This window comes from Odontesthes bonariensis, chromosome 1, assembly GCF_027942865.1.
Source record: "Odontesthes bonariensis isolate fOdoBon6 chromosome 1, fOdoBon6.hap1, whole genome shotgun sequence".
Lineage (NCBI taxonomy): Eukaryota > Metazoa > Chordata > Actinopteri > Atheriniformes > Atherinopsidae > Odontesthes > Odontesthes bonariensis.
This window is the reverse complement of record NC_134506.1, coordinates 31642296-31667441: the sequence shown is the minus strand read 5'-3', so window position 1 is coordinate 31667441 and position 25146 is coordinate 31642296. Positions and strand designations below refer to the sequence as shown.

The window sequence follows — 25146 nt, the reverse complement described above, 5'->3', positions numbered from 1 at the left end:
GTTATTCACAAGCTGTAATGTGAACCTTCTGACTGCTTTCACTGTGTGGTAAAACCCAGAGTAAAAGCAGCTTGTATTTACAGGAACAGAAGCAGAAAGGCTGCTGCAAACTGACCACAGGTCAGGACACTCAGTGATGATAAGTGAAACACAGAGTCCATAAACGCATAGAGCCACACAAAGGACAAGACAGATGAGATACACAGTCTAAACACTGCTCACTGCTCTGAATGTTAAGCCTCCTAGAGTACGAACAACAATCACGTATTTCCTGTCATGGCTGTGCTGAAATGCTTTTTAAACATTTTAAATGTCTGCTTTGCTCTGTGTCTGACACCTGTTGTCAATTTAAAAAGGAATTCCACCCTTTCAAAACACTAACTTCATTACCTTCTTCCCTTCCACCTGCTCTTTTCACCCCAACACTCCAACTGAGTTGGTAGCTTCCCAAGTTTCCCTGAACAAAAGTTAATTGGTTTCATTCAGCACGTGGAGTATTGAAGGGAGAGGATCAGAGCTTTCCATTCAAGAAAATCTCACAGGAATGTGAGTCTTTTCAGAGATTCGAAGAGAACCGGAACTAGAGAACTATCATAAACTGACACTAAAACCTTTAAATCTTAGAAATACTGGCGGTCAGCGTCAGTCTGAGATAAAGCTGTTGTGGAGTTTCAGTTATAAGGGCTGTACATCTATCTACTTTTTTTCTCCAAACAATGAAACCAGGCGCCACACTTAAACACTGAATCCATCCATTTAATTCGGCTACTCTCCTGTTCCAGTGCACAAGCATACGAGCCTGGGAAGAAAACCGTTTCATTGATTCCAGTAATGTTTGACTCCACTATCATAGGTGGGGATATGCCCCCTTTCTTTTTTTTTTTGTTTTTTTTTTTGCTTTACTTATGACACCAAATCCCTCAACAATTGACACACAAATGACAATGTCAACTGTACCTTCTCATCCTGTGGGAAAGCATGGATGGAGGAGAGAGGGTGGAGCAGTTAGACACACAGCTGGGACAGGGAAATAATTAGCAACACGCAGTGAACAGTGATCTGCTGGAAGATTTTAGTTCACGTGTTGGTAAAATGATGTTTTGTCAGTTATCTGTCTTTGACTACACAACTGGGAGTTGCTCATCGGTGCCCTTACCCATTAATTGCTTGGGAAAAAAAAAAGTAAGGATATCTGAGGTAAAGATCTCTTACCAACAACTAAATAAATAACCAAAACCACCGTGATCAGTTTCTATCGTTTTGGGAAAGCTAACAGACTGACAAGATGACGGGTGAAACAGCACATAAATGAAAGAAGGTGGATGGAAGCAAGCAGGGCACCGTCCACCTACAGTTAGCTTTACAGTTGGCATCGTTATTTGCAGATGATTAGATGCCAACAAATGGACCTCTCTGGATTTTTTCAGTCGGACACTGATCAGACAAAAGAAATCAAATCTGGTCTTTACCTTGTGATGCATAGCCTCCTTCTGGCTAACCAGCTGGGAACGCAGGATCAGCACCTCCTCCTTGCGGACCTGCAGTTCCTCACAGGAAGCATTGAGCTGGTCCAGAAGAACCTTATACGCTGGCGAGCCGGGGGCCCCGGCACCAGTAGCTGCATTACCCAGCAGGCTTTGCCTCATTTCTCCCAGGTCATGTCTCAGCTTCTTGTTCTCCGACTCCAGCTCCTGGCGCTGAGAGGCGAGAGAGTTCAGGGTCAGACGGTAACACCGCACCGCTAAAAGAGTTGATTTTTTTTCTTATTAGAGTTTTCTCTTGTTCAACAGCTGCTTACTTTCAGGGACTCGTACTCCAGCTCCGCTCCACGTGCCTTTTTAAACTGTGCATCATCCTGAAACAGGAAGGAAAACAGCGATGAGGAGACATGTCGGCCCGGGATACAGTCTGCGATACGTAATGCAGCACTCAGACTCATGGTCTTAACAGAGCAGCTATGATCTCATGCTATGTGGTATAACTTTTGCATTTACTAAAGAAGTGCATCATGTCAGAAATCTTTTCATTGGGTGCCAATCAGACGTTACCGCATGCTTGGAAAACTGTTGTTCATGTGTTAAAGATAAAAAGACACAGTGGGTGAGCGCACCCTAGCTCTAGCCCGCTGGAACTGCTCTTCTTTGTTTTCCAGTTCGTTGCGCAGCGACTGCTTTTCTTGCTCCAGTTCTGTAACACGTTTCTGCAGCTTGAGAGTAAGAGAGGTGTCCATTCCTCGCGTCACGTCCTGTGTGATAAAGAAACGTTAGGACACAGCCTATGTGCTCTGAAAGTTGCAATCAAAGGCCATAAATGCTATGATCAGAATGCAACTGAAGGTCTAATCTGAAATACGCTTTTCCCGACTTATATTGCAGTCAATGTTGTGCTCAGTGATTTTTGTCTTCACTGATTATGGCCACACTTATTGCAAGTTTTCCTACTTCGCTAGCACGGGAACCTTCCTCCAATTCGGCGTATTCTGAGTTGTAGGTGTACTCTGATTCGTTGCTGCTGTGGGTGGAATCTGTTCTCCTGTGGCCGGGCTTGGAGACGTTCTGCAGACAGAAGAACATTGAAAATGAAGGACTCAAGTGGTCTCGTCTGTATCTACAGACTAAAAAGTGCAGTTATAAGTGTTGGCTACTGCACTACTGGTGCTGCACTAATGTAAACCTTGTGTAGGAATACAAATGCAGGAACAGACACTGAGAAGTTGAGTAGCTGTTTGTAGAAGTTGAGGCTTAGGGTGGAAGAAGAGTGTTTGTTTGGGCACATTAACGGGGTAACCCTCTGCTAGTGGTTGAACTGCTTTGAGTGCATGTGTCCCTCACCGAGGAAAGAGCCACCACCTCCTTCAGGTCGTCGTATTTCTCCTCGAGGCGAAGGTGTTCTGTCAGCAGATTCTGGTAACGAGAGCGCTCTTCGTTCAGATCCGTCTCCAGCTGCTGAGTCTCCGCCGCTATCGAACGAGCCATTTTCTCTGACAGGACAACACAAAGGAGAAGTTCAAGAAACGAGAATGCTCTAATGATTTAGGACACAAATGCTTGATTTAGCATGGCTTGGGCGTCATTTAGACGTGTGCGGCGTCACATACCCGTCATCTGCTGACTCTGTTCTTGAATCAACCGGTTCAAGTCGTCCTTCTCTGTCTTCAGCGATCCATTCTGATCCTTCAGCTCGGACACCATCTAAATGTGCATATAAACAATCCATTACATCTTGTGCAAAGCTGGAGACTGTAAGCTTCAAAAAAGAAAAAAAAAAAAGCAGCTTAAAACATATTTCACATAACTAAATGTTTGTTAGACTCTTGTTTTGTACAGCTTCTGTATCATCTAAGATGCTAATGGAAGTTACTTTGAAATCTCTTAAGACTGTCATTCAAAGAAATGATTGATGTTTGTAAAGGAGGAAAATAACATTATTTTTACAGACTTCTATAGCATAAATAGACAATTAAAGGGAAACCAAAAGCTCATGTTTTTTCCCCTCTTTTGGAACCATCTATTTTAGGAAGTCGCTTCACTCAATCTTACAGTCCGCAGGCATCAATAATCTGGGGGCAGACACTGAGGGAACCTAAGGGGCACGAATGAGAGGAAAACCAAGGGGCTCCAACACATCGTCTACCTCACTAACACACTACTCTCCTGCGCTCACCTTCCCTGGGGCAACACTGCCCTCTGAGCACACCATGAACCATTTTCCTCCTGGTTCGCTCTGGCTCCTAAATTAGGGAAAAACTTGTTTTTCTTGGACGCCGCTATGAAGAATTGTGCAAAAGAAAAATATCAACTAAATGGGAGACAACTGCTTTAAACTAATAGGCTTTTTACAAAGTCACAGAAAGGAAAAGAAAGGAAAGTTGTTGACACCACTTTTTTAAAATTCAGCGGCACAAACCTTTTCTTGAAATCTAAAACACACATATGAGACATATGACACTACTGAGTGTCCACTGCTCACAGGGAGACGGAGGATCAGGACAACAGAACAACAGACGGATGCCTTCAGTGGATCCCAGCTTACTTTCTCCATTTCGTCCCTGTAGGTTTGTGCCCAGTCCTCGATGGTCTTCTTCTCCTGTTGTGTGGCACTCAGCTCCTTCTTCAGCCTCTCCAGCTCCTCCAGCAGGGATGACAGCTGGTTGCCTTTGTTCTTGGCGTCTTCCTCTGCCCCACGCAGCCGGCTCAGCTCACTACGCATTCGCTCACTCTCCACGGTGTATGAACTCTCCAAGCCGACGAGCCTTTCATTGACCAACCGGTTATCTTTACTCTAGAGGTACAGGATAAGGGAACAAAAGAAAAAGAATTAAAAAAATAAAAATAATACAAATGACAAACTCAGGGCTGTAGCTCAAAATGTCACCTGCTCGTCAATCTTCCTCTGCAGCTGCATGATCTTGTTCTCCATGCCTTTGTTGAGCTTCTTGAAGTGCTCAACCGAGCGAGCCTCAATCTTCAGCTTCTTTAACTGTTGCTTGGCTCTCATCCTGCGGATGCAGCACTGCAGGTAGACAATGGCCTCAAGGCAGCGCTTATACCAGCACCGGGCCAGCCAGCCACGAATGTGCTTCTGAATGATCACTGCCTTGTGCTCCCGCAGTAGCTAAAGACACACAGAGACAGTTTGAAAAGTAGCAACGTGGATTATAGAGAAACTCAAATTCACGACTGTCAAAAGGCATCAATGGAAAATGTCATTACATTTCAATATAAATCAGAAAACATTGAATGTTTGGGTATCGCTCATGTTCCGGATGTCATCGTGCATATTTGTGTGGTATCACGTTTACGTTCTGTGTCTTACCGCCTGATACTTCAGCCGGGCCATGTAAGCTCTGAGGATTGTCTGAATGGCCAGAGCCGCTGCCTGCTTCTGCCTGTAGAGTTTCCTCGCCACGTACATCCTCTGGTACTTCTGGATGACGGTGGCTGCCTGAGTGCGACGCATGAACTTGACAAGGCTGTGGAGAAGGAACAGTTCATTTTATTTATACGTGCAGTTTGAATTTATTCCAGAAATCTTTCCATCTTTAAATGCAGCAAAAAAAAACAAAAAAAACACAACAACAAAAAACTTTTCTCAGGCTGCTTTGATAAGAAGGATTTAACATGTCATGGGAGTGTAACAGTAGCAAATATCCCGCATGGCCACTCACCAGCGGGCCTGGTATCCTCTGGTGAACCTTTGGATGGTGATGGCAGCGCTGCGCTTGCGCAGATACTTCTTGCGTGCCAGCCAGCAGCGGATGGTTTTCTGGATGCGGATACATGCTGCACGCAGCTTATCTGCCCTCAGTTTCTCCAGGTAAGCCACCTGACCGGCCCTGAAGAAGATTTTAGTCTTACCAAACTGATATTTATCCTGGTCCTGAGGAACAAATGGAGACCAATAGTGAATGGATGAACAAGAATGTCTTTAAATACTTTATTTACTTCATTTCTACTGTTAGACTTCTTTCATGAGGAGAAGAAAAAAAGCATTCTGACCTGTACTAATCTCTCCAGAACGTTCTTGCAGGTCAGCTTCTTGTCAGTGAGCACGTCTTTCTGCTTCATCAGCACTCTGTAGCGGCTAAAGAACTCCTGGTACGTCCACCTGACAAGCAGACACACACACACTCAGAGGAATGCAGTTTTTATTCCATCCCCCACTTAGTTTAGCTTTAATACACTATAAACATGATAATATGATGCACGTTTTGGAAGAGAAGTTGTAAAATCCATCCCCCCCTGTGTCAGTGCAAAGCTAATGTGGTGCATTAAAAAGAAGAGACATGACACGCAGTGTGGGCATAACTCTGAGTGGAAGATTGTGAGGAACAAGGATCAAGCTGTGACACCCACACCTCAGACAGCCAACCCGGGCCAGAGGTCATAGAAAATATTCCTATGAGGAATGAGACGCCAAACGCACGACACGATATCAAAGTAACAGCGCTCCTGGGATCAGTACCTGGATGGGAAGCCGGCAGCTGAGATGCGGATGGTTTCCAGGACACCACAAGCTCTGAGCTGCTGCACCGCACGCTTGGGATCAAACCTGCCAAAACAACGAAACCACGGTCAACGTGGCTGCCGCCAATCACACCCAAACTAAAACTCCCGTGCTGCGATCATTACTAAGAGAGGACAGCAATGTCTTAAAAAAAAATGAACTAAGAAATAATACTGTAAATGAAAGAACTGTGTCTAAAATCTACACTGAGATTGTGGGGAAGTTTAAAATGGAAAAACAAGAAAAAGCCAAAAAAACATTTAAAATAATTCCATCAATTTACCAGATTGTAATAACTCACTTGAGCCAATCAAATAATCAGATAATAATCAAATAAAGACGTAGACACACAAACAGACAGAGGACACTCACGAGAAGGCCATCTTAAAGTCGTTGGGCTTGATGCAGCGCACATAGTGAGGAGTGGTCGCATTCAGAGTCTCCATCAGCATTTGTAGAGAGTTGCGAAACTATGAAAGAAGATCATCATCATTATCCTCATTCCTTTTCTATAGTTAAGATGAAGCATAAAAACCGGTTTCGCATGGTAAGCATGACTGTAAAACTGTTGTTCCCTACATTAGAATCAGTATTAAAATGGTTCAGCTGAGATGCTAATCTACATTACAGATTGGGATATAATCAATAGGATTTTCTTCTTGGCCTGATATGTACCAAGTGGATGTGATATTTAAGTTTCAATACTTTGTACCGAGTGTTCAGATGTGTGACCGCACTACACGATGACATCATATAATGAAGAAGGACACCCCCTGTCGAGGTTGACATATCTACCTGACAGCCGACAGTCTTCTTGTGCTCCTTGCTGCTCGTTCCTCGGCTCTTGTCGGGTTTGATGCTGAGGCGGGTTCGGCCCCCGGTGCCGGGGACCTGACCGGTGGGGGTGGTCGCCTTCTCCTCGCCATGAAACAGCTCCACCAGCAGGTCAAACTGGGAACAGCAACCCACGTATAGTCACAAACAGAGAAGTTGGCAGCACGAGACACTCCGGGGTTTCTTTATGACTTAAAGAAAGGTTAATCCTTTCAACCACTGAACATGCCTCTGTGCCGCTGCTGCAGATTGGACGCGACTAAAAAATGTAGTTTCAAACGGTTTCTTCTTTCAGCCATGCTTTCTGGAATCTTTTGGGAGCAGTGCGTACAGGCTCACAAAGCAGGATGGCATTTATATGCTTTCCACTTGAACACCATTAAATTCACGACTTCTAATGTAAATTCATTACATCCATCAAACCAGTGTAGGAATCTTGAGTTTTTAGACGGATAAATGAGAATTAGTCTTAAACATTTTCACACAAACAGCTGAAGGGCTGCTGAGATGGGTGAGTTATTGCCACTTGATTTGATGATTAGTTTTAAAAACTCAGTCGGTTTGTTACAAGAAAAACAAAATGAAAAGGTTATTGTTTTGTCATGTATGACAGAGGCCATATATGACAGTATGGCATTATGTTGCCATGATGTTATGACATAAAAAGTATCATGAACAATACACACATCGTTCATGTTCCATATAACGCTGACGTTATATGAGGAGGATGCTGTGTTATGAGTGCAGCTTCAGGTCCTCCTGCTGTGCTTAGAGCGGTGCCATGCTGCCTCTCTAGCCAGCGTCACAAAGCAGGACAGCCGCAGCCACAAAGGCTACACTTGCTGCTCGCTCTCAGCATCCCTCTGAAAGATAAAAATACCCTCCTTCCTTCATCCCTTTTGTCCCCATGTCTCCTCCCACAGTGCCTCCGGTGCTCCCCATGCAGCAAACGCACACGCACACACATACACACACACACACACACACACACACACACCCTCCACTTCAAACTCCTCAGTGCAATTTTAGAGTGTAGTTACTCAGTGCCAGAGAGAGAGAGACAGGAGGGAGGAAAGAAAGAGCTAAATGAAGAGCTACAGGCGGACCAGCGTCGTAAGAACGCTTCTGTTTACCTTCTGCTGGCGGGGAAGGTTGTCATGATGAGGACAGTACCAAACATACATGGACAACATATGGAGACACAGTGACAAAGAAACACAATGGCATTAAAAGGAAAGGTAAAAGGAAACCCAAAATGCATACGTTCAAAATCATGAGCATCCCCATCCAAAACTTTAAAACTCATCTAGGAAGAAAAGAAAACCAGACAGTTTAAAGAAGCTGAATGGATGGAAGGTAACATGATTCCCCCCCCCCCCCCGCCCCAAACATTCTTAAACACATTTCCAGTGACTTCCAATCACGCATATCTGTGGTTGGAAGATGGCCACATGCTGGAATTTCTCTGTAAAAATTCTGATCTAATTCTGGTATCGCAGGGCATCATGGGAATTCACAGGATCAGGCTTTTCTGTAAATCACCCCAAACACCAGCATGGATGATGCATCTTGCAGGTCCCAATGCAGTTATGAGTAGAGGAATGGAAATGTTCTTCCAATACCTGTTCAAGGATTCGCTGCAACACTTAAAATATTCAATGGTATAAATCTAATGATACATTTGTTCTCGCAAATAAATGACAAAATATCTTCAATTAATTTCATGCCAATAGGGTAAGACTGCTGATTTTCTTCCAGATGATACAAATATAATTCAAACTAACTGTTGCTTCACAGTTTTGGACTTCCTGATAAGTCTTTAACTACCGGTAAACCTGTTAGAGGTTTCTCTGTGCAATGGGGGATTCATTTCAACACTTTGGGCCTCTTCAGTGGTTTAGATAACCTTCTGAAGAACCTTTGCCTTGGTTAGCATTTAATTATTTCTAACAGAGATCACAGGCTACCTTCTGTTTCGAGAAAAGTGGAACTGCTCTGATGCCTTAGAGCGAGGAGATTTAATCTCTGTACAATCTTTTCAGTTAAAGTATTAAATAATAACGCAGTTCGCTGGTAAATGTAAGTCAAATTGTTTTATAGGATTCATTGACTTGTTTAGGGCTGGTTTAAAGGATAAGACCGTTTTTTTGACATTGGGCCCTTGATTTCACATTATAACATGATGTTCTACTCACCCCTGCTTGTTGTTGAACATTTGGAGCTGTTCCGAAGATATTCGCGAGGCGTCTGGCTGCTCTCTTGAGATATTCGGCCATGAAACGGTTTCCTATGGGCAAGCTTATACAGGCACAAACTATGCTGTTTATAATTTATTAATTACTGTACACTAGAACTGATAACGTGGAGGTGCGTCGCTTACTTAAAAATATCCGGGTTATTGTAATTTTGATTTTTTTTGTCGTAAAGTGGGTGTTACTGACGTCCTCGTGGTGCTACTGCCACAGACAGCCCACAGACCTGCTGCCTCTTTATTCATTCGGCTAAAATTCAAAATTAGTAACCCGGATTTTTTTAAGTAAGCGACGCACCTCCACGTTATCAGTACTAGTGTAGAGTAATTAATAAATTATAAACAGCATAGTTTGTGCCTGTATAAGCTTGCCCATAGGAAACCGTTTCATGGCCGAATATCTCAAGAGAGCAGCCAGACGCCTCGCGAATATCTTCGGAACAGCTCCAAATGACCAACAACAAGCAGGGGTGAGTAGAACATCATGTTATAATGTGAAATCAAGGACCCAATGTCAAAAAACCGGTCTTATCCTTTAAGAAACAGCCATCCGGTTACGGAGGCCCAGAGAACATAAAATGGATCAGATAAAAAAATTACCAGGCAGACTTTCAAGACTTATTTGGACAGTCTGAACCCTATTTTTTATTTTTTCATTTTTTTTTTTATATATATATACGTCATCCTCACTGGTGAAGCTGAGTTTGAACCAAACATCAGCTCAGTTGAAAACAAACACATAAGACAAGCTTAGCAAGGAACTAAAAAGAAACTTAATTAGACTAAATCTCATTAGGAGTTGATTATCCCTTAAAACCAATTGTTAAAGAGTCCTTAAGTGTGTGTGTGTGTGTGTACCTTAGAACAGCCAGTATTTATATTACAACCCTTTCCCAATTCTGCGGTTTCTCAGGACTATAAAAGATTATTGAAGGTCATTCTGAGTATCTTGGACAAAAAAATTGTTTGTGTTTGTCACCGTCTGGCTGTATTTGTGTGCAGCCAAAACAGCGGTGAGGTTTTAAAAGCTCAGGCTTGTTTTTGACACAGAAAGATCCTACACAGTGATCCTGAACAAAGGCCAAAACACAAACACACGTGACGTTAATTCAGATTTGCTTTAACTGAATCAGACTGAATAACGCTGGACCTCTGCGTAGTCTCTCATCAAGTCAGAGACTATCTGGGGCTTTGGGCCGACTGTTGAGTGGTGAAGTATACTGATGCTGATCTGATAGCATGTGGTAAAATATGAGAGTATCTTTACAGCTATTTGAAGTCCTTTTTTTGATAAAACTGCAATCAAGTTGCGGTGAAATATCAATGTGTCCATTTGTAAGAGTGTGTTGAATTTTTTCTGTTAGATGTAAATAAAACCTACACGTCAGTGAAAATGAATCTCCCAGATTCTACCATCCTCACATGGCCAGTGGAGGGAGCTGCTTCCCTGAGCCCTCGCATGTCTGGTCAAACAGTCTAATTTTCAGCAGGGAGACCAGGTGCCACAACTCTGCAGGAGCGGTGAGCTTCTTGTTGCTCTTTAATCTGTAATTTACTTATCATCTTGAGATTTACAGAACCTGACTCTGTATGATCTGCTTCAGATGTAATAAAGAGAGCATAGACGTCGTGTATCTCACCTTGCTGGCTTTCAGCACATTGATCTGCTCTTCATTTACTGTGTCCTTGTTCTTCTCCAGGAAACCGTCACACCGGTACTCTACCTGCTCAACACACGGCAGAACAGATTGTATTAGAGCTGAGAGGACATTTTATTAGCCTTCAGCAGTACTCGGCACACTTAACATCAATCTAAACAATGTGATGTTTTCATTTCTTGGCGTTTAAGACAAAGTGGGGTCTACATGGTAGGACATGCACAACCCAAACCCTCAGTTCATGTCTGTTAAAGTACAACGAGATCAATCTTTGCAAGAGCTCGATAAGTTAGGTCTCCAAGGTAACCATCTACAATATCAGGGGACCTCGTGGGGAAGCACGCTTTAGTCCTTGACCTGTTTATGTCTAACCTTAAATTGAGGTTCTAAAAACAGATGTGAAAAAGATCAGTGCATCACACAGCACCTCATTAGAGGACACATTACACCAAATTAGTTTTAACTGCAAAAGTAACCATATATGAAGAACAAAAGCTGTCTAGCTATCCTAACAACGTCACTACAGCAAACTGCGGCCTGGAAGCTTGATACAATTGTACAACCCATCAAACCAATTCATACCAATGAAAAAGAGAACAAAACTTGAACTTCAAAGATATCATAAGTACATACTTAACACCTTAATGCCCAAGACTATGATAACAAAGACTAAAAAGAGGAAAAGAAAACTTCTGGCAGGCCCACCTTGTCAGCAAAATGCTGGATGATGAAGGCGCGGTTGGACATGCGGGGCTTCTCAAAGAGAGAACAGGTCTTTAGGTGGGTGTTGTACAGTTTCTGAGCCCATGACTCATCTGAACCTCGAGGCATCTAAAATAAAAGGGGTAAAAAATTAGGGATGTATATGTTGATACTTGACTAAATACAACTACTGTATTTCACAGATAATGGAGTGAAGCATTTCCATCTTTGTTTGCCTGTAAATGTTTACAGACATGTACATTTCTCTGTAACAGTGTCAGCAATGTGGCCCACCTCAAATGTCAACAGTCTATAAAATGACCTTGCTGCCGAGAGATAAGCTGGCATTGTGCGAGATCTGACCTAGCTCTGAAAGTATGAATATTGTGCAGCGCTAAGCACTCAGCTTTTGACACTAGAAGTGATATTATAGACATTATCCGCACTGCATCTCATCACATTATTTTCAATCGCGATCGTGGAAAATGATCTGAAAAAGTCTGGACAGTAACGGGCACAAACAAAGCCTCACGTCTGCCTCACTATTAGTCTCACTGAGAGAAACAAGAAAAGAGCAGCTCTCCAGCCTGTGGTCACGGTTTCAGACCGAGTTTCCTCCCAGCAGGTGAACTACGTGGCGGTGGAGGAGACTTGAGCCAGAATCTGCTCAGTATGCTGCAGAAACTAACTTTACTTCTCCCGCTTGTTTACATTCAAAAGAAAGTTTCTATTCCACCTACAGTATTCAGACGTCTTCAAGTCTGGTATAATTCATCTGATGCACAATACAGTCTGTGAGAAGGCATCTAAAATGCTTCAGTGCTTCCTAAAAAGTTGGATAAAACTTCTCCCGGGGACGAAGTTCTGAAAACTGTGCACGCAAACCTATAAAATGAGATTATCCTTTACCGTACTGTCAGACTATTTCAAATATTAAACTGTACCTTGCACTCCTCGTCCAGGAGGTCCAGGATACCCATCTTGGCTTCTATAAGGTTGATGCAGGGCTGATTGTCATAGAAGTCAATCAGAGTCCAGGGAATCTGCTCCTTCATGTACTCCTCCTGCTCCAGCTTGAACACATGCTGTCCGCACACAAATACAAATGTGGAATTTAACTCCGCGTTGGAAGCAAACACATCCCAAATAGTTCTCATGTTGCTTAATTCTGTGCAATGAGCATTTGGGCAGGTGAAACCCATACCGCTCACCATGTTGAACTGTTGCTGGAGTTTCTCATTGGCGTAGTTGATGCAGAACTGCTCAAAGCTGTTGATCTCAAATGTCTCGAACCTTATGAGAAAAAGAGTGGCAAAAACCCGGTGAGTAGCATCCTTTTTCATTGACTGCTGTACAGTAGATGCTCTCAGTCTGTGGCCTCCACACTCAATACTAAAGTGTATGAATAAGAATAAGTATTTCCCCCAGACATTGTATGAGGGAATTACCAAAATTTGATATATCTTGGACTTTAAACATGGGGTTACCCCAGCCAAAGACCAGAAAGAAAGGGCTCATAAATGAGCAGGGGCGAAGAAAACAAGCACTGTTATAGTTGTTTTTGCTTATTACGGTTCTTAAGTGAGTGAAATCACCCACAAGGTTGTGATAAGAATTGGCTGAGTTCTCTAGATCATAAAAAATGGGTAGTTAATGCTTTGTTTCATGTCTCTTGTAGCGTAAGATTCACTGGACCATCCTCTGTCAAGGCAAAGAAGATAGTGTCCTCCATTCCGTGCAGCAGCAACACTCAAAGTGGCCCGCCACACTTTCTGCTCATGTTGGTTATATCAAAGAATTACTCTTAAAAAAAAAAAATCACTTTAACACTTCATTATTCTTCAACAGGTTTTCCGTCTATGTACCCTACTTAAAAAAACGACAACAATCTGGCTGAGTATCAAAGATGCTTTTTCAATAGTCATGAATCCTCATAACATTGTAGTTTTACACACACACACACACCCACACCCACACACACACACACACACACACACACACACAACTAATCTCACATATTGCATAGCAAAGTCAAATTCTTTTTGCCCTTTTTTCGCTGAGATTAAAGTACAGAGCTAAGCTAAAAAACTTTAATATTTTCTGTGTCTTCCAATCACCCAAACGTGGATGTGCGAGCGTCATGCCGTTGAACTGCTGCAGCTCTTGCATGTGCGTCGTCAAGGCCGGCCTCATCTCATGAGTCTGCCTTAGATAGGCCATGAATAATGTAGTATTTGATTTCACTTTATTCTGTATTTTATATAGATTCATTTAAGTTTAGAGCAGTAGCCAGACAGCAGTCAAGTGATTTTTGCTTCCTCTTGTTACGCTCACCAGCAAAATTACTGACTGACAACTTCAGCTCCAGTCGGTCCACTTTTGTAGCCCCTTAGTTCTTTTACTCGTATGCACTCTCATCTGTCCTAAATTATCTTCCTAAATTATCTTCCTAATCTTTTAACCCGACACCTGCCAACATCCTAAAACTGATCCCGCTGCACAGAGGCAAGCTGCCGCTCCGACGTACCCGTAGATGTCGAGGACACCGATAAAGGAGTGCTGTTTAACATTGGTGATCAGAGCCTTGTTGACATGCTCCACAATCCAGTTGAAGAGCTTGGCGTAGATATGTTTAGAAAGGGCATCGCGAGCATTGGTGGCCTGAAGGCGAGGGAGGGGCTTGATATAAGTCTCTGTGGCCGTCTTCAGCTTTCTGTGGCACAGCCACTGGGACATATCCGGGTAGCTCACGCCCACCAGCTCGCAGAACGCCGTCAGGTGGCGATTGTTAGGCTACAGGAGAAGAAAGAAATGTATTACTTTTCAACTCAGCAGAAACTCAACATACAGGTGAGGATTTAAAACAGCTGAGCTGAAGAATTCCCTTCCCGAAACAGTTTTCCTCACCGGAATAATGCTGCTGTCTGAATCTCTGTCCTTTATCTCCACGTTTCCGAGATGAAGAATAGCAGCCAAAACCTGGAACAGCCCCATCTGATAGGACTCATTAATACCTGCAAAGGGCATGGACGCACACACAGACGTACACATCAAAATATGTGTGCAGCCTTCTGAGCGGGTAGTGAAGTGTTATCTCTAGCTTTATGGTACTGCACATCCTTAGTGATGAGTTACAAAGCCCATCAATCAGTCAGAGGAGTCCTCACAAAGCTCGAACACATTTTCTACCCAGATTTGAACCGGCGTGTTTTGTGAGCGTGCGTCTCACCCAGCAAAGTGAAGGCATGTCGAGTACTGCGAAGCTCCTTGGTGTCGTCCACGCCGTCAATAACGGGGCTGCGGCCCTGCCTGGTGTACAGGAAATCATTTGCGCTGCCTGAGACACACGGAGAGAGGAATTCTACATTAGCTTGATATTTCATCAGGGAAACCGCAGAATATGCAATGTAAGTAAGTCATTTTTATTCATATAGCGCTTATCACAGATAAAATCACAGGTTAACAGGTTCTGGTGACTGGATCGAAGTGTGCGTGAGGTGGTATGGATGTTAATGAGATCTAAGAGGTAAGTGGGAATTATTCACTCAGAATTATTCATTTGTGGGTAAACCTGTGATTTAAAACATCAAGCAGCAAAGACTAGACTGTTCTCAGTTGGTGCCCTGCTAGTAAGCATTACAAATTGCTTGATTAGAAATGCTGAGACTAACGTGTGAAGTAATGCAAAGAACATGCACCACAGTGGTCAAACAGAAGTTCAAAGTCAGATGTAGAGACTTTTTAAAGCGGTTATACATTAAAGTTTTCTGGTGCAGAAGAGTTAAGATTCTACTCTGTGCAGTGACACTCCTGCACTTACTGTCCTTTGCTTGGATTTGCTCAAAAACGTTCTTGATCGGTACATATGTGAAGACTAATTCTCAGACGCCGACTGACTCAAAGTGATGTGAAGGCTCAGAGCTTCCTGGTGTTCGTTCACTCTTAGATCAACAGACAGAGACCGCGTGAGAGTCTCAGGCTCTTAGAGATATATCAAATCAAAAGCACTTCTGTTACTCCAAACTTTCCCACAATCAGTGTCTTTATAGTCATTTAACACTGAATTAGGGTATGGCCAGTTGCCTGGCAACAAAAGGCGCTGACATGACTGTGACAACCGCTCCATTAACAGAGCCAGGAAGTCAGCAGGAGAGGAAAAGACAGCAGCTGTGTGTGTGTGAGTGTGTGTATGAGAGAGTGAGTGCCAACCGAGTAGCTGTAAGTGACGGTGCCAGCAATATGTGTGTCTGTGTGTGTGTGTGTGTGTGTGTGTGTGTGTGTGTGTGTGTGTGTGTGTGTGTGTGTGTGTGTGTGTTCATGACTAGGATGAGCAGGTGCAGGTCCACAGTGGGAGCTCTTTATACGAGAGTCAGTTGAACCACTGAGTCAGTGGTGAGCTCTTATAGCGGGAACATGGTCGGATGCATCTGACCTGATATAAAACATGTTGCACAGCAGCAAAGATGTCAAAGAGGGAAGACACAAATCAGGACTGTGAATCAGATATTCAGGATTTTAGGTGTTTTGGCAGTTTTCCCGATTTGGCGTAGTAAACGTGTAAGAGAACATTTTTCTGAAATAATAAAACCTAATAATAAAACCGAGTGTCGTACGTAAGATTCACAAACCTTGAACTAATGCGTAGACTTAGACAACACTCGTCTCAATATGTTCATGAGCAGGTTTGATGAAAAGAATCAATACAGCTTTGTAAAAAGATTCATTCATTAGAAATGTAACAGAAAAGGCTACACTTTTCAGCACAATTGTAAAAATCAGTGTCATGAATAATAGTTTGATGACAAAATGATTAATTTAATCTTTTGCTACCTTTAGTTATTTACAGTCAATTCAGTTAAATTTGGTAAAATGACTGACAGCCTGAGCATCTGTACTTGACTTGAAAAGCGGGAACTGCTTCTGACTTGCATTTGCATCGAAACTGAATTTGATAAATTCTCTGAAATCACTGGTACGTGTCACGTAAGAACAAAAAATCTGTTAAAAATGCTTCTTTGGGTGAGGCGTGATGCTTAAAGCTTTAACTGAATATGCAGAGATGCCTGGGTGCTGCAGCTTCATTTAAAACCTCTGAAAACATTCAAATCAACAGCTTGTCAGCTCGTGTTTGTGTGTCTGCTTCTGGTGTTAATGTACAATTACAGCCTGTACAGCTGTGTGTTGCCGTGTGTGTGCGTGTGTGTGTGTGTGTGTGGTGGTGGTGGTGGGGGGGGGGGGGGGGAGCACGTGCACGGGACTTACTGAGCCTCAGATTCTTGAACTCGGGCAGATGAGCTGATGCACAGAGCTGATAGAATACATGATAATTCCTCTCCTCGTCCGCCTGAAAGAAAGCAGGAAGCCCGTGTGTGAGGAAGCTGATAAAAACAAAGTCTGAATACAAAAAAGGTTCCATTCATCAACATCACCTTGTACATCTGCTCCTAGTCACAAGACATTTGCTCATTCGTTTTTCAACCAGTAGTTGCTGAAATGGTTGTTTCTTTGTTAAAAAAAAGAACACCTCAACATCTGAAGCCTGTCACCTGTGTCCCACATTAGAGCGACAACACCCTAGCACAGAATGCAAACACACACACACACACACCTAGAAATGGGTCATCAGAGCCAGGTATGTGAGAAATGCAAGAAGGAAAGTAATCACTTTTCTCTGCCAACATCCTCATTCTTCAGCAGTGGAGTCTATGGCAGCAAATAGTGTGTGTGTGTGTGTGTGTGTGAGAGAACTTGTGCTGTCATAAAACATCCTTATTCTTTATGAAAAAGCTGCCTTTCTGGCTCTGCTAGTAACCAAAAAAAAAAAAAAAAAAAAAAACTGCTGAGCATACTGTAAACATGAGTAACACCAAAAGTTATACGAACACTCCTCTTTTTTTTGGCATATGACCTTTTAAAAAACAATAGTTAGAAAAAATAAACAGCTGAAAGACAAAACAGAAAATAGAGGCGAGTGTGCACTGATGTGAGCAGGTACATAGAATAAATCATTACCTTAAAAACATGTATTTGTGACACCTAAAAGATCAGAGACTGAGAAAGACGAGTTACTCAGTGCAACAGATGGATTGTTAAATAAGGGATTACTTTATTTCCCCACCAGCCTTTGTGAAAAAGGAAATTACTGCCGCATACTTCTTTAGCACTAAAGGACAACAGAGCTAGTCTGGCAGCGACTGTGTGCTGCTTTAGGTCTTTTTATGAGTCCTTCTGGTGGCATTTGGTAATAAAGTGCTTTTGTGTGTTTATATATTGCCACTGAGAGGCTGGATGGGATTGAAAATACATCAGCGCAGCAGACTGTGCTTAATAAACTTTTCAGGACATTGTTCTCTGCGTGGAACCCCACAAAAGGCGAGAGTGTAACGGCAGCTCGAGACTGTGTGCATTCAGGAACATGTTCAGTTATATGCAAAAGGTTACTTCTGCAGAAAAAAAAAAAACTAAACTACGATGGTGAATCAATGCAGCATGAATGCAACAATCCCACGTCAAGCCGCTTTAAGAACGACTCACAAACTCCACAATATAAAAACTAGTCACGTAACGCTATAAGTGTGGGGTGTTACCACGAGTTTGTTCTTAAGAGTTGAGTTCAAGATAAAAGTAAATTAGAACGGTACAGAGGTTAACTTTGTCTATTTATCCGTGATGCTTCACGCAGAGGTAACAGACTGTGAAGAGGGAAGGAATTAACCCGAGTCGATGTAAAACGTACAACCAAACACCACGTGTGTGTGTGTGTGTGTGTGTGTGTCTGTGTGTTCATGCAACGGTGAATGTGCATTTATGTGCTCACCTGGAACACCACTCGTGATTTCTCCAGCAGATATGTTCTCATGTTGGCACCAATGATACGATAGCGTCTGTCAAAGCCGATCTCGATGTATTTGCCAAAGCGGCTGCTGTTGTCGTTCCTCGTCGTTTTTGCATTTCCAATGGCCTTAAAGGACAGAATGAAAAAAGTCGAGCGCGTTAATAGACACAAAACGTATACGACAGGGTTCTGCCACAGGTCACAGAATCTGGTTTCAAAGCAAAGCACAGTTCCGACTGTCCCAGGACACCACAGCAGCCAAGGGCAAAACAGAGGTGGACGCATGTGATTACTCAAAATCTAACGAGACGAACTGCATGACAAGGGCATAAACAGTAAAAAGAAGGAATCAAAAATCATCAGGTATTAGCTGATGGCCACAGCTATGCTGTTGTTTCAGCTATATTGACTCTCAGAGGAAGGCCCAACGATTCATTCTCTTCAACTGCATGTCAGCTGCTATGCAGTAGCTGAATGTGCTGCTAGTCTGTCACACTCAGAGTAGAGAAAGACGTGTGCTTGCACAGTAGCTAAAGCTTTTCTTTCTTAGCTACTATACGTAGGCAAGCAAATCAAGTGCAGTCAGCAGTCATACTTCAATACACTGTACTGCATTGATCAATGACCCTGCTAGGAATTGTCAGCAGAAGGGTGGAGTTGCATATAAACACACGCGCACACACACACACACACACACACGCGCGCACACATCAAAGCTGCACAACCAGCCAGGCTGAGCAGAATTCAATTATGTGTGAGCACAGAGGGTTCTTGCTGAGTTAAGGCCGAACACACAGTCTTTCACTGCAGACAAGGAAGCATTTAGTAGAGCAGGTATTCCAATCTCTTCTTGCATCAGCCAAACATGTACAAACACCACGCAAAAACACTCCTCCCGTCACACACGCGTTCACACAGACAGGTTTTGTAAAATCGAAAAGGCTGATGCAACCATCTAGTCTGCATCCAGGTTTGGAGGATGCAGTGACATCACTGCGATGCAAGAAAAAAGCCTTCTGTTCATTCTGCCAGCCCGTCTCTGATTGGCTGAGGGGAAAAGTGGCGGCTTGGGAGGGAGACTGATATTAAGAGATTTGTTAGAGAGGACTGACAGAGTGGGGGCGTGGCAAGAAACACACACACACACACACACACACACACACACATACATTTGAGGATAAGATCTGTGCTATCACAGCGGAGAGTCAGAGGCCAGAAAGACACACAGTGCGGTGAAGAAACAAATAAAAGGAGTCAGTAAACACCAGTGAAGGAAGAGAGGAGAGGTAAGCATGGTATTAAACATTCATTAGTCCCAATTAAGCTAAGCTTGTGAATACTGATCAACGGTGCCAAGGAAGCAAGCATTCATACATAAACTGCGAGGAAAAATGACACGAGACTATCACTTTAAAGACAAACCGACATGGTGGTGGAGTGCAAGGTGTGGTTCTGTAATAAAGTCACAATAAATGATTTCACAAGTTTAATCAACAGGAGAAAAAAAAAAACAAATGTCTACATTCATTTTGTATTCATTAACACACTGCATAATAATATTCTGAGTTTGTGCAGAGGCTAACTTTGGTCTGATCCCCATTCACACCCCCCCCTTACCCTTCCTCTCATTTTCAATGATACTGCATAGGATAGAGTTTCTGTAGGGGTAGTGGTCATCAGCCATCCAAAAGGCCGTTCATGGCCTGTTCAAAGGGACACAAGACCTTTAAATGGACATCTGACATTCAAGATGACCTAACCTTTGATCTCCAAAAGAAAGAAAGAAAAAAAGACTCCCCACTCAGAATGAGAAACAGAGGGGTAGGGCGGAGGAATTGGGTTTGGCCAGCACTGTATGAATGTCAGAAGGGAACAGTCTAAAGATAAAACTGCTCTTCTCACCTCCATGATGGGGTTGGAAGCCAAGACTTTCTCCTCTACGTTGGCCTCGCTGGCAGAGCCACTGACTGTAGCAAAGTATCTCATGGCATATTTGGCCGATACCGTCTTTCCTGCTCCGGACTCCCCACTCACAATAATCGACTGGTTCCTCTCATCCCTGACAGATGATAAAAGACACACCAACAAAACAGATTTGATTAGATAAATATAGTCCAGATCTATATACTAGATAGAGGGTTGAGGTCACGTAGAAGTTTTGGTATTTTTCCCTTCAGCTAATTTGGTCCCACATTTATTTTAGGGGGAGCTCGGGTTGAAGAAAACTCACGAGGGAAACAGCTAGGAATCGAATAAAGCTCAACAATCACAGGGGGCCATGTGCAGATTGGAGGTGTCACAAGAAATTATCAACAAGCATTTTCGCTGCCTGGCGGCAGAACAGGTGCCAACATACCCAACCCCCTCTGTTTCACTGCACACTTTACTCTCTCTGCATTTCACATTAATTCAGATGAGGCAGGGGTGCTTCTTGCACCGCAGATTTTTTTCACTTTTTCACATCTCCGACGGCATCTCCTGCCATCTCCTTTCATTTTTCCCTTTAGTGTCTAAAGTTGCTGTTGTGGTCTTTGACACAAGGTCTAATAAATCTGAGTGACACGTCGCACGTTATTCTGTGTGTAGGTTATATAACACGACATTTAATTTACGTTAATTTGACAATCCATTTTATACGCGAGGTACTGAAATGTGTGCTTTTCAGACGAAAGGAGGAAACACTTCCAATTTAGCGAAGCACCTCAAAGACAGACATCCAGATTTATTCACAGAATTCAAGGTGAGTGAGTTTCAAGCCATGTTAATGTTCACTTTGCGGGCAAATTCACATCCATTGTTCTCCGTTGAACGGACTCCCCATCGCATAGATATGAAACGTATTTCACAAGAAACATGCGGAAACAAATGGATCAAATGTTAAAAGTGGTTTATTTTTATTTATTACTTGAAGGCTACATGCCAGTGACACTGTTGTTTTTTTGTAATGTTCAAATGTTTTCAATAAATGAGCATTTTGAAGAACATTCTTCTACCGTGGTATCGAAATTGGGTATGGAGAATTGTGGAATTTCACAGGTATTGGTATCAACTACTAAATGTTTGGTATTGTGACATCCCTAATTCAATTCAAATTAATCTTAATAAATTAAAAACAAGTTAGGTGTTTTCTTAATTTATTGAAAAACTAACTACCTTACCAACTAAATGAATAAATAATAATAATAAAAAAAATGAATATATGTCAGACCCATGATTTGGTTCTTTTTTAAAGCCCTAATTACCTTAATGGCAGATTAACGTCTGCTTTGGAACGATTCTACATGCTTGGTACGGTGTGCTTCTTAAACTGAAGCTCGACCGTCTGTATGAGGAGCATCAGGTCACTAAAGAGCGACTAGACTCCAAAACGTCTGTAAAAATTCACCTCAACCAGAAATCCTGAACTCTCAGAAAAAGGTTTCCCCAAAGAACTGTCTCTTTCAACTGGTCACAAGCCCTCCAAACATCCCCTTAGTGTAATGCTGCCACCACCATGTTTGACTGTAGAGATTGTACAGCATCTGGGAGGGGAGCCTTCATGTCTGGGGCTTGGAAAATGCTGCCAAATAGTCATCAGATTACAGGATTCTGCTTCGCATGATCTAAGAGTCATTCAGGTGACTTTTGGTAAACTCCCAACGGACTGTCAAAAGCCTTTGATTTGAAGAAAGGCTTCTGTCTGGTCACTGTACCATTAAACATGATAAATGTAGTACTACACTTACTCAGTTTATTCTGTAAAATTCTCCCATTTCATTAAAGGGACTCTCATTCATACGCTCATCGGCTTCCTGGTTACTCTACCTCCCTGGAGTATTGTTCGTAGACTTATGGGGTAAAAAAAAATAAATAAATAAAATCAATCAATCAATTATCCATGACTTTGAAAAAAAAACAAAATAACTGGATGGAGAACTCGAGGGGGACTGAAAACTGTATCGTACGTGAGGCTGCCTGCCAATTAGCCCTCCCTCACTGCCCTGTATTGCATCAGATATGTAGCACTGTTACATGCGTATGTCGGTGTGTTGAAACCGTAAACTCCCAGAGAGGAAGCTGAAAAGATGTACTGGTTGGCTGCAGCAGAGGGTCTCGTGTCTTTCTAAGTGTGGGTGTGTTTTTAGTGTGTGGTTAAAAGAACATGAAGAGTGAAACAGACAGTGAGACCACCATGAGGCTATTTCGGGCTCAGCTTTGACCTACAAACCCCGAAGAGAGAGGCAGGGCTGAGCAACAGGGAGACTTGAACGGAGCCTGCTCAGGTAACACACACACACACACGCGGATAATCACGCAAACACAAACCTGGCCATCTGTTTGTAAGCTTCCTCTGCCACAGCGAAGATATGTGGGTCCATGTCTCCCATATTCTGACCGCTGTAAGCGTTGATGATCTCTGTTCCATAGATCGGCAGCGTCTCATAAGGGTTGATGGCCACGAGGACAATTCCTGAGACAGAAAACAGGGAGATGAGCTCGGAACCTGAAGCTGGACCACATTAAGAGCTATCACACGACTATGCGCAGGACACTCTTCTTATTTGTCAGCATCTCTTTTCAAATGACATAAAAAGACAAACAACAACAATACAATATGGCATTAGTTCCCGGCTAATAAAGAATTTATATGATAAACACAGCATATCATATTTACAATGATGAGCTGAGCCGATAAATAAAGCTCGATCCGTAGCATAAATACAACTGAGGCTATGGAGGGTCACAGACAGCATGACTGTTTAACACACAAACTTTGACATTAGCTCAGAAGGTTTTCTGTTTCATTCATCAAGACTTTGCCAGATGTTGGCCTCTTCAACAGTACTCTCTTTATCTCATCAGCCGTGTGACAGTTAATCATTCAGGGGGGAGATGTAACCCATGTCAAAGAATCCTCCTACCGCAGTAAGTGTAGATAAGTTTTGAGTCCATGAAGCGGACTTTGAGGTTGTGGAGCACAGCTGGCTCATGGAGGTAGCTAAGAGCTGTGAGGTCGTTCTCGCCCACCAGGATGTCGGGGTTTCGTAGGTAAGGCAGGTTCTTCGTCTTGGGGTCCAGCTTGTGCTCGATGTTCTGGGAATGAGCAGAAAATCACAACAAAAGCTTTAAAATACGGGACATTATTCCACGCAGAGGATAATGCAACCCCAGTAATTTATCAATTTATTTAAATTTTTAAAAAAAGGTGGAAGAGTATAGCAATGACCCATGATCACAGTTCCCAACAGGACATATCTAAATGGCACACTTACCCAGCAGTCGTGCATCAATTTGGGAACTTGCAAAAGCAGATTTATCAATGCTGAACACGATCTACACGTGGCAAATCTATTTGCTGGATCTAAAAGGGACTTCTTTCTGACACAATCCTTGCATTAGCGTTCAGTCTCATGGGTTTGGTGGTGCCTCCAGTTAACGACATGCTAAAGAAACATGTTTTACTTTGCTATGGTCACTCATACAGTACCTGCCAGCCACTAAGATACATGTGCTTCCTATGGCCATGCTAATATTATCACTGCGAAGTCATCCTTTTGTTGATAGAATTTAATCTTTCTCATACTTACAAAGATCTGTGAACTCCTTTGCATGTTTGGATGTTGTATTTCTCTCGATCGGTCTGATTGAGGCCAGCCAACGTTGTAGGTGGCACTAACTAAACCATTTTCAATGTTCTTCAGAGTTTATGCGCTTCATGCACGTTTTTTTTTCCCCTCTACATTTTTATATCCATATTGAAGAGGTCTACGTGCTACCGCATAGATGATAACCGTGATGTAAAAAATAAAGAAATACTGCATGATGTGCAAATAATATGACAGTTGTGTTGGTAGCATAATATTGATTTTGTACCCTGTAATATAGACATGAATGTTATGGTAACAGACTTTTTTCAAACTCTAATGTGTTTAATTCATTTGCAAACAAAAGGGAGGCAAAATACATCAATGAAAAACAGTGACATTGAATGTCTAAATTTCCCTCGGACTCCTTCATAATCAGAAACTATTCAACCTATGGTAATGTGTTTGTCAAAAAAAGGTTTGGAGTTTTTAAATATCAAAGATTATTTTAGGTTTGGCTTTATACTCACAATGTTTGTGGGAGTATCAAACTTAAAAAACGCAGACCTGACCTTTATAGCAGATTTCACTGAAAACTGAGACCGTTGCCACAAGTTTGGAAACATTAACAGCCAACAAGGCAAAAAGAACCAAAGACAAAACCTCTTTGATAACGGTTACATTTAACTATGATCATATGAATTTTAAATCACTAAAGGCAATATGGCAAATGGCTCAGCTGCCAGCACGTCTTCATTTAAAGAAGCACTTCTTTGTAATTTCCGCACTCTGCACTCATCATTTCCTGTAATTCAAGCCAACAGATTAAATGTACCATGATCCATTTAGAACGCTCCTTGGAGGCATCTTTGCTTGAAGTCCCATTTGGGTGCTAATGGTAAAACCAGCAACCGCTAATGAAATGCAGCTGAAGCTGGGCAAGAAATGAAGAAAGCAACAAAGCCAGGAGCTATAAGTCAAAGAGGGAAACACTGATTCCATCCCACTGTTTCACTTATCGTCCTTACCGTTCCATCCTCCAGCATGAGCTGCAGAGAGGCGTCGCCATTTTTGTAGTCCTTTATCAGCTCAGCAGACTTCCACACCTCCTCTGCATCAGGGATCCACACTCGAGCAGACTAGGAGAAAAACGGACAAAAGAGGAGAAGGAAGATCAAGTTAGATGAAGGCAGTGCTGAGCCTGTTAATATCATCATTACTGTCCCATTTTATTTCCGTGACTTTTGAGACATAGTTTTACTGTTGTGTTATAATAAACCCCCCTCATCTTGTCAT

At 42.6% G+C, this 25146-nt stretch overlaps 1 protein-coding gene across 3 annotated transcripts in view; it reads right to left on the bottom strand.

The window, feature by feature from the left end:
• myo5aa (myosin VAa) overlaps positions 1-25146 on the bottom strand; it is a 50110-nt gene that overhangs the window by 12923 nt on the left and 12041 nt on the right. For all 3 annotated transcript variants that reach the window (XM_075464295.1, XM_075464287.1, XM_075464291.1), the window contains exons 2-28: positions 24879-24989; positions 23188-23359; positions 22592-22736; positions 20189-20345; positions 18269-18412; positions 16714-16795; positions 14681-14788; positions 14359-14465; positions 13979-14244; positions 12663-12744; positions 12396-12536; positions 11455-11580; positions 10732-10815; positions 6802-6957; positions 6379-6476; positions 5965-6051; positions 5499-5607; positions 5168-5379; positions 4816-4972; positions 4375-4614; positions 4033-4281; positions 3098-3191; positions 2832-2980; positions 2442-2555; positions 2111-2245; positions 1799-1855; positions 1470-1697 (exon numbers count right to left, since the gene is read on the bottom strand). In XM_075464295.1, the coding sequence (XP_075320410.1) occupies positions 1470-1697; positions 1799-1855; positions 2111-2245; positions 2442-2555; positions 2832-2980; positions 3098-3191; positions 4033-4281; positions 4375-4614; positions 4816-4972; positions 5168-5379; positions 5499-5607; positions 5965-6051; positions 6379-6476; positions 6802-6957; positions 10732-10815; positions 11455-11580; positions 12396-12536; positions 12663-12744; positions 13979-14244; positions 14359-14465; positions 14681-14788; positions 16714-16795; positions 18269-18412; positions 20189-20345; positions 22592-22736; positions 23188-23359; positions 24879-24989 (3810 nt within the window). The remainder of the gene's footprint in view (positions 1-1469; positions 1698-1798; positions 1856-2110; positions 2246-2441; positions 2556-2831; positions 2981-3097; positions 3192-4032; positions 4282-4374; positions 4615-4815; positions 4973-5167; positions 5380-5498; positions 5608-5964; positions 6052-6378; positions 6477-6801; positions 6958-10731; positions 10816-11454; positions 11581-12395; positions 12537-12662; positions 12745-13978; positions 14245-14358; positions 14466-14680; positions 14789-16713; positions 16796-18268; positions 18413-20188; positions 20346-22591; positions 22737-23187; positions 23360-24878; positions 24990-25146) is intronic.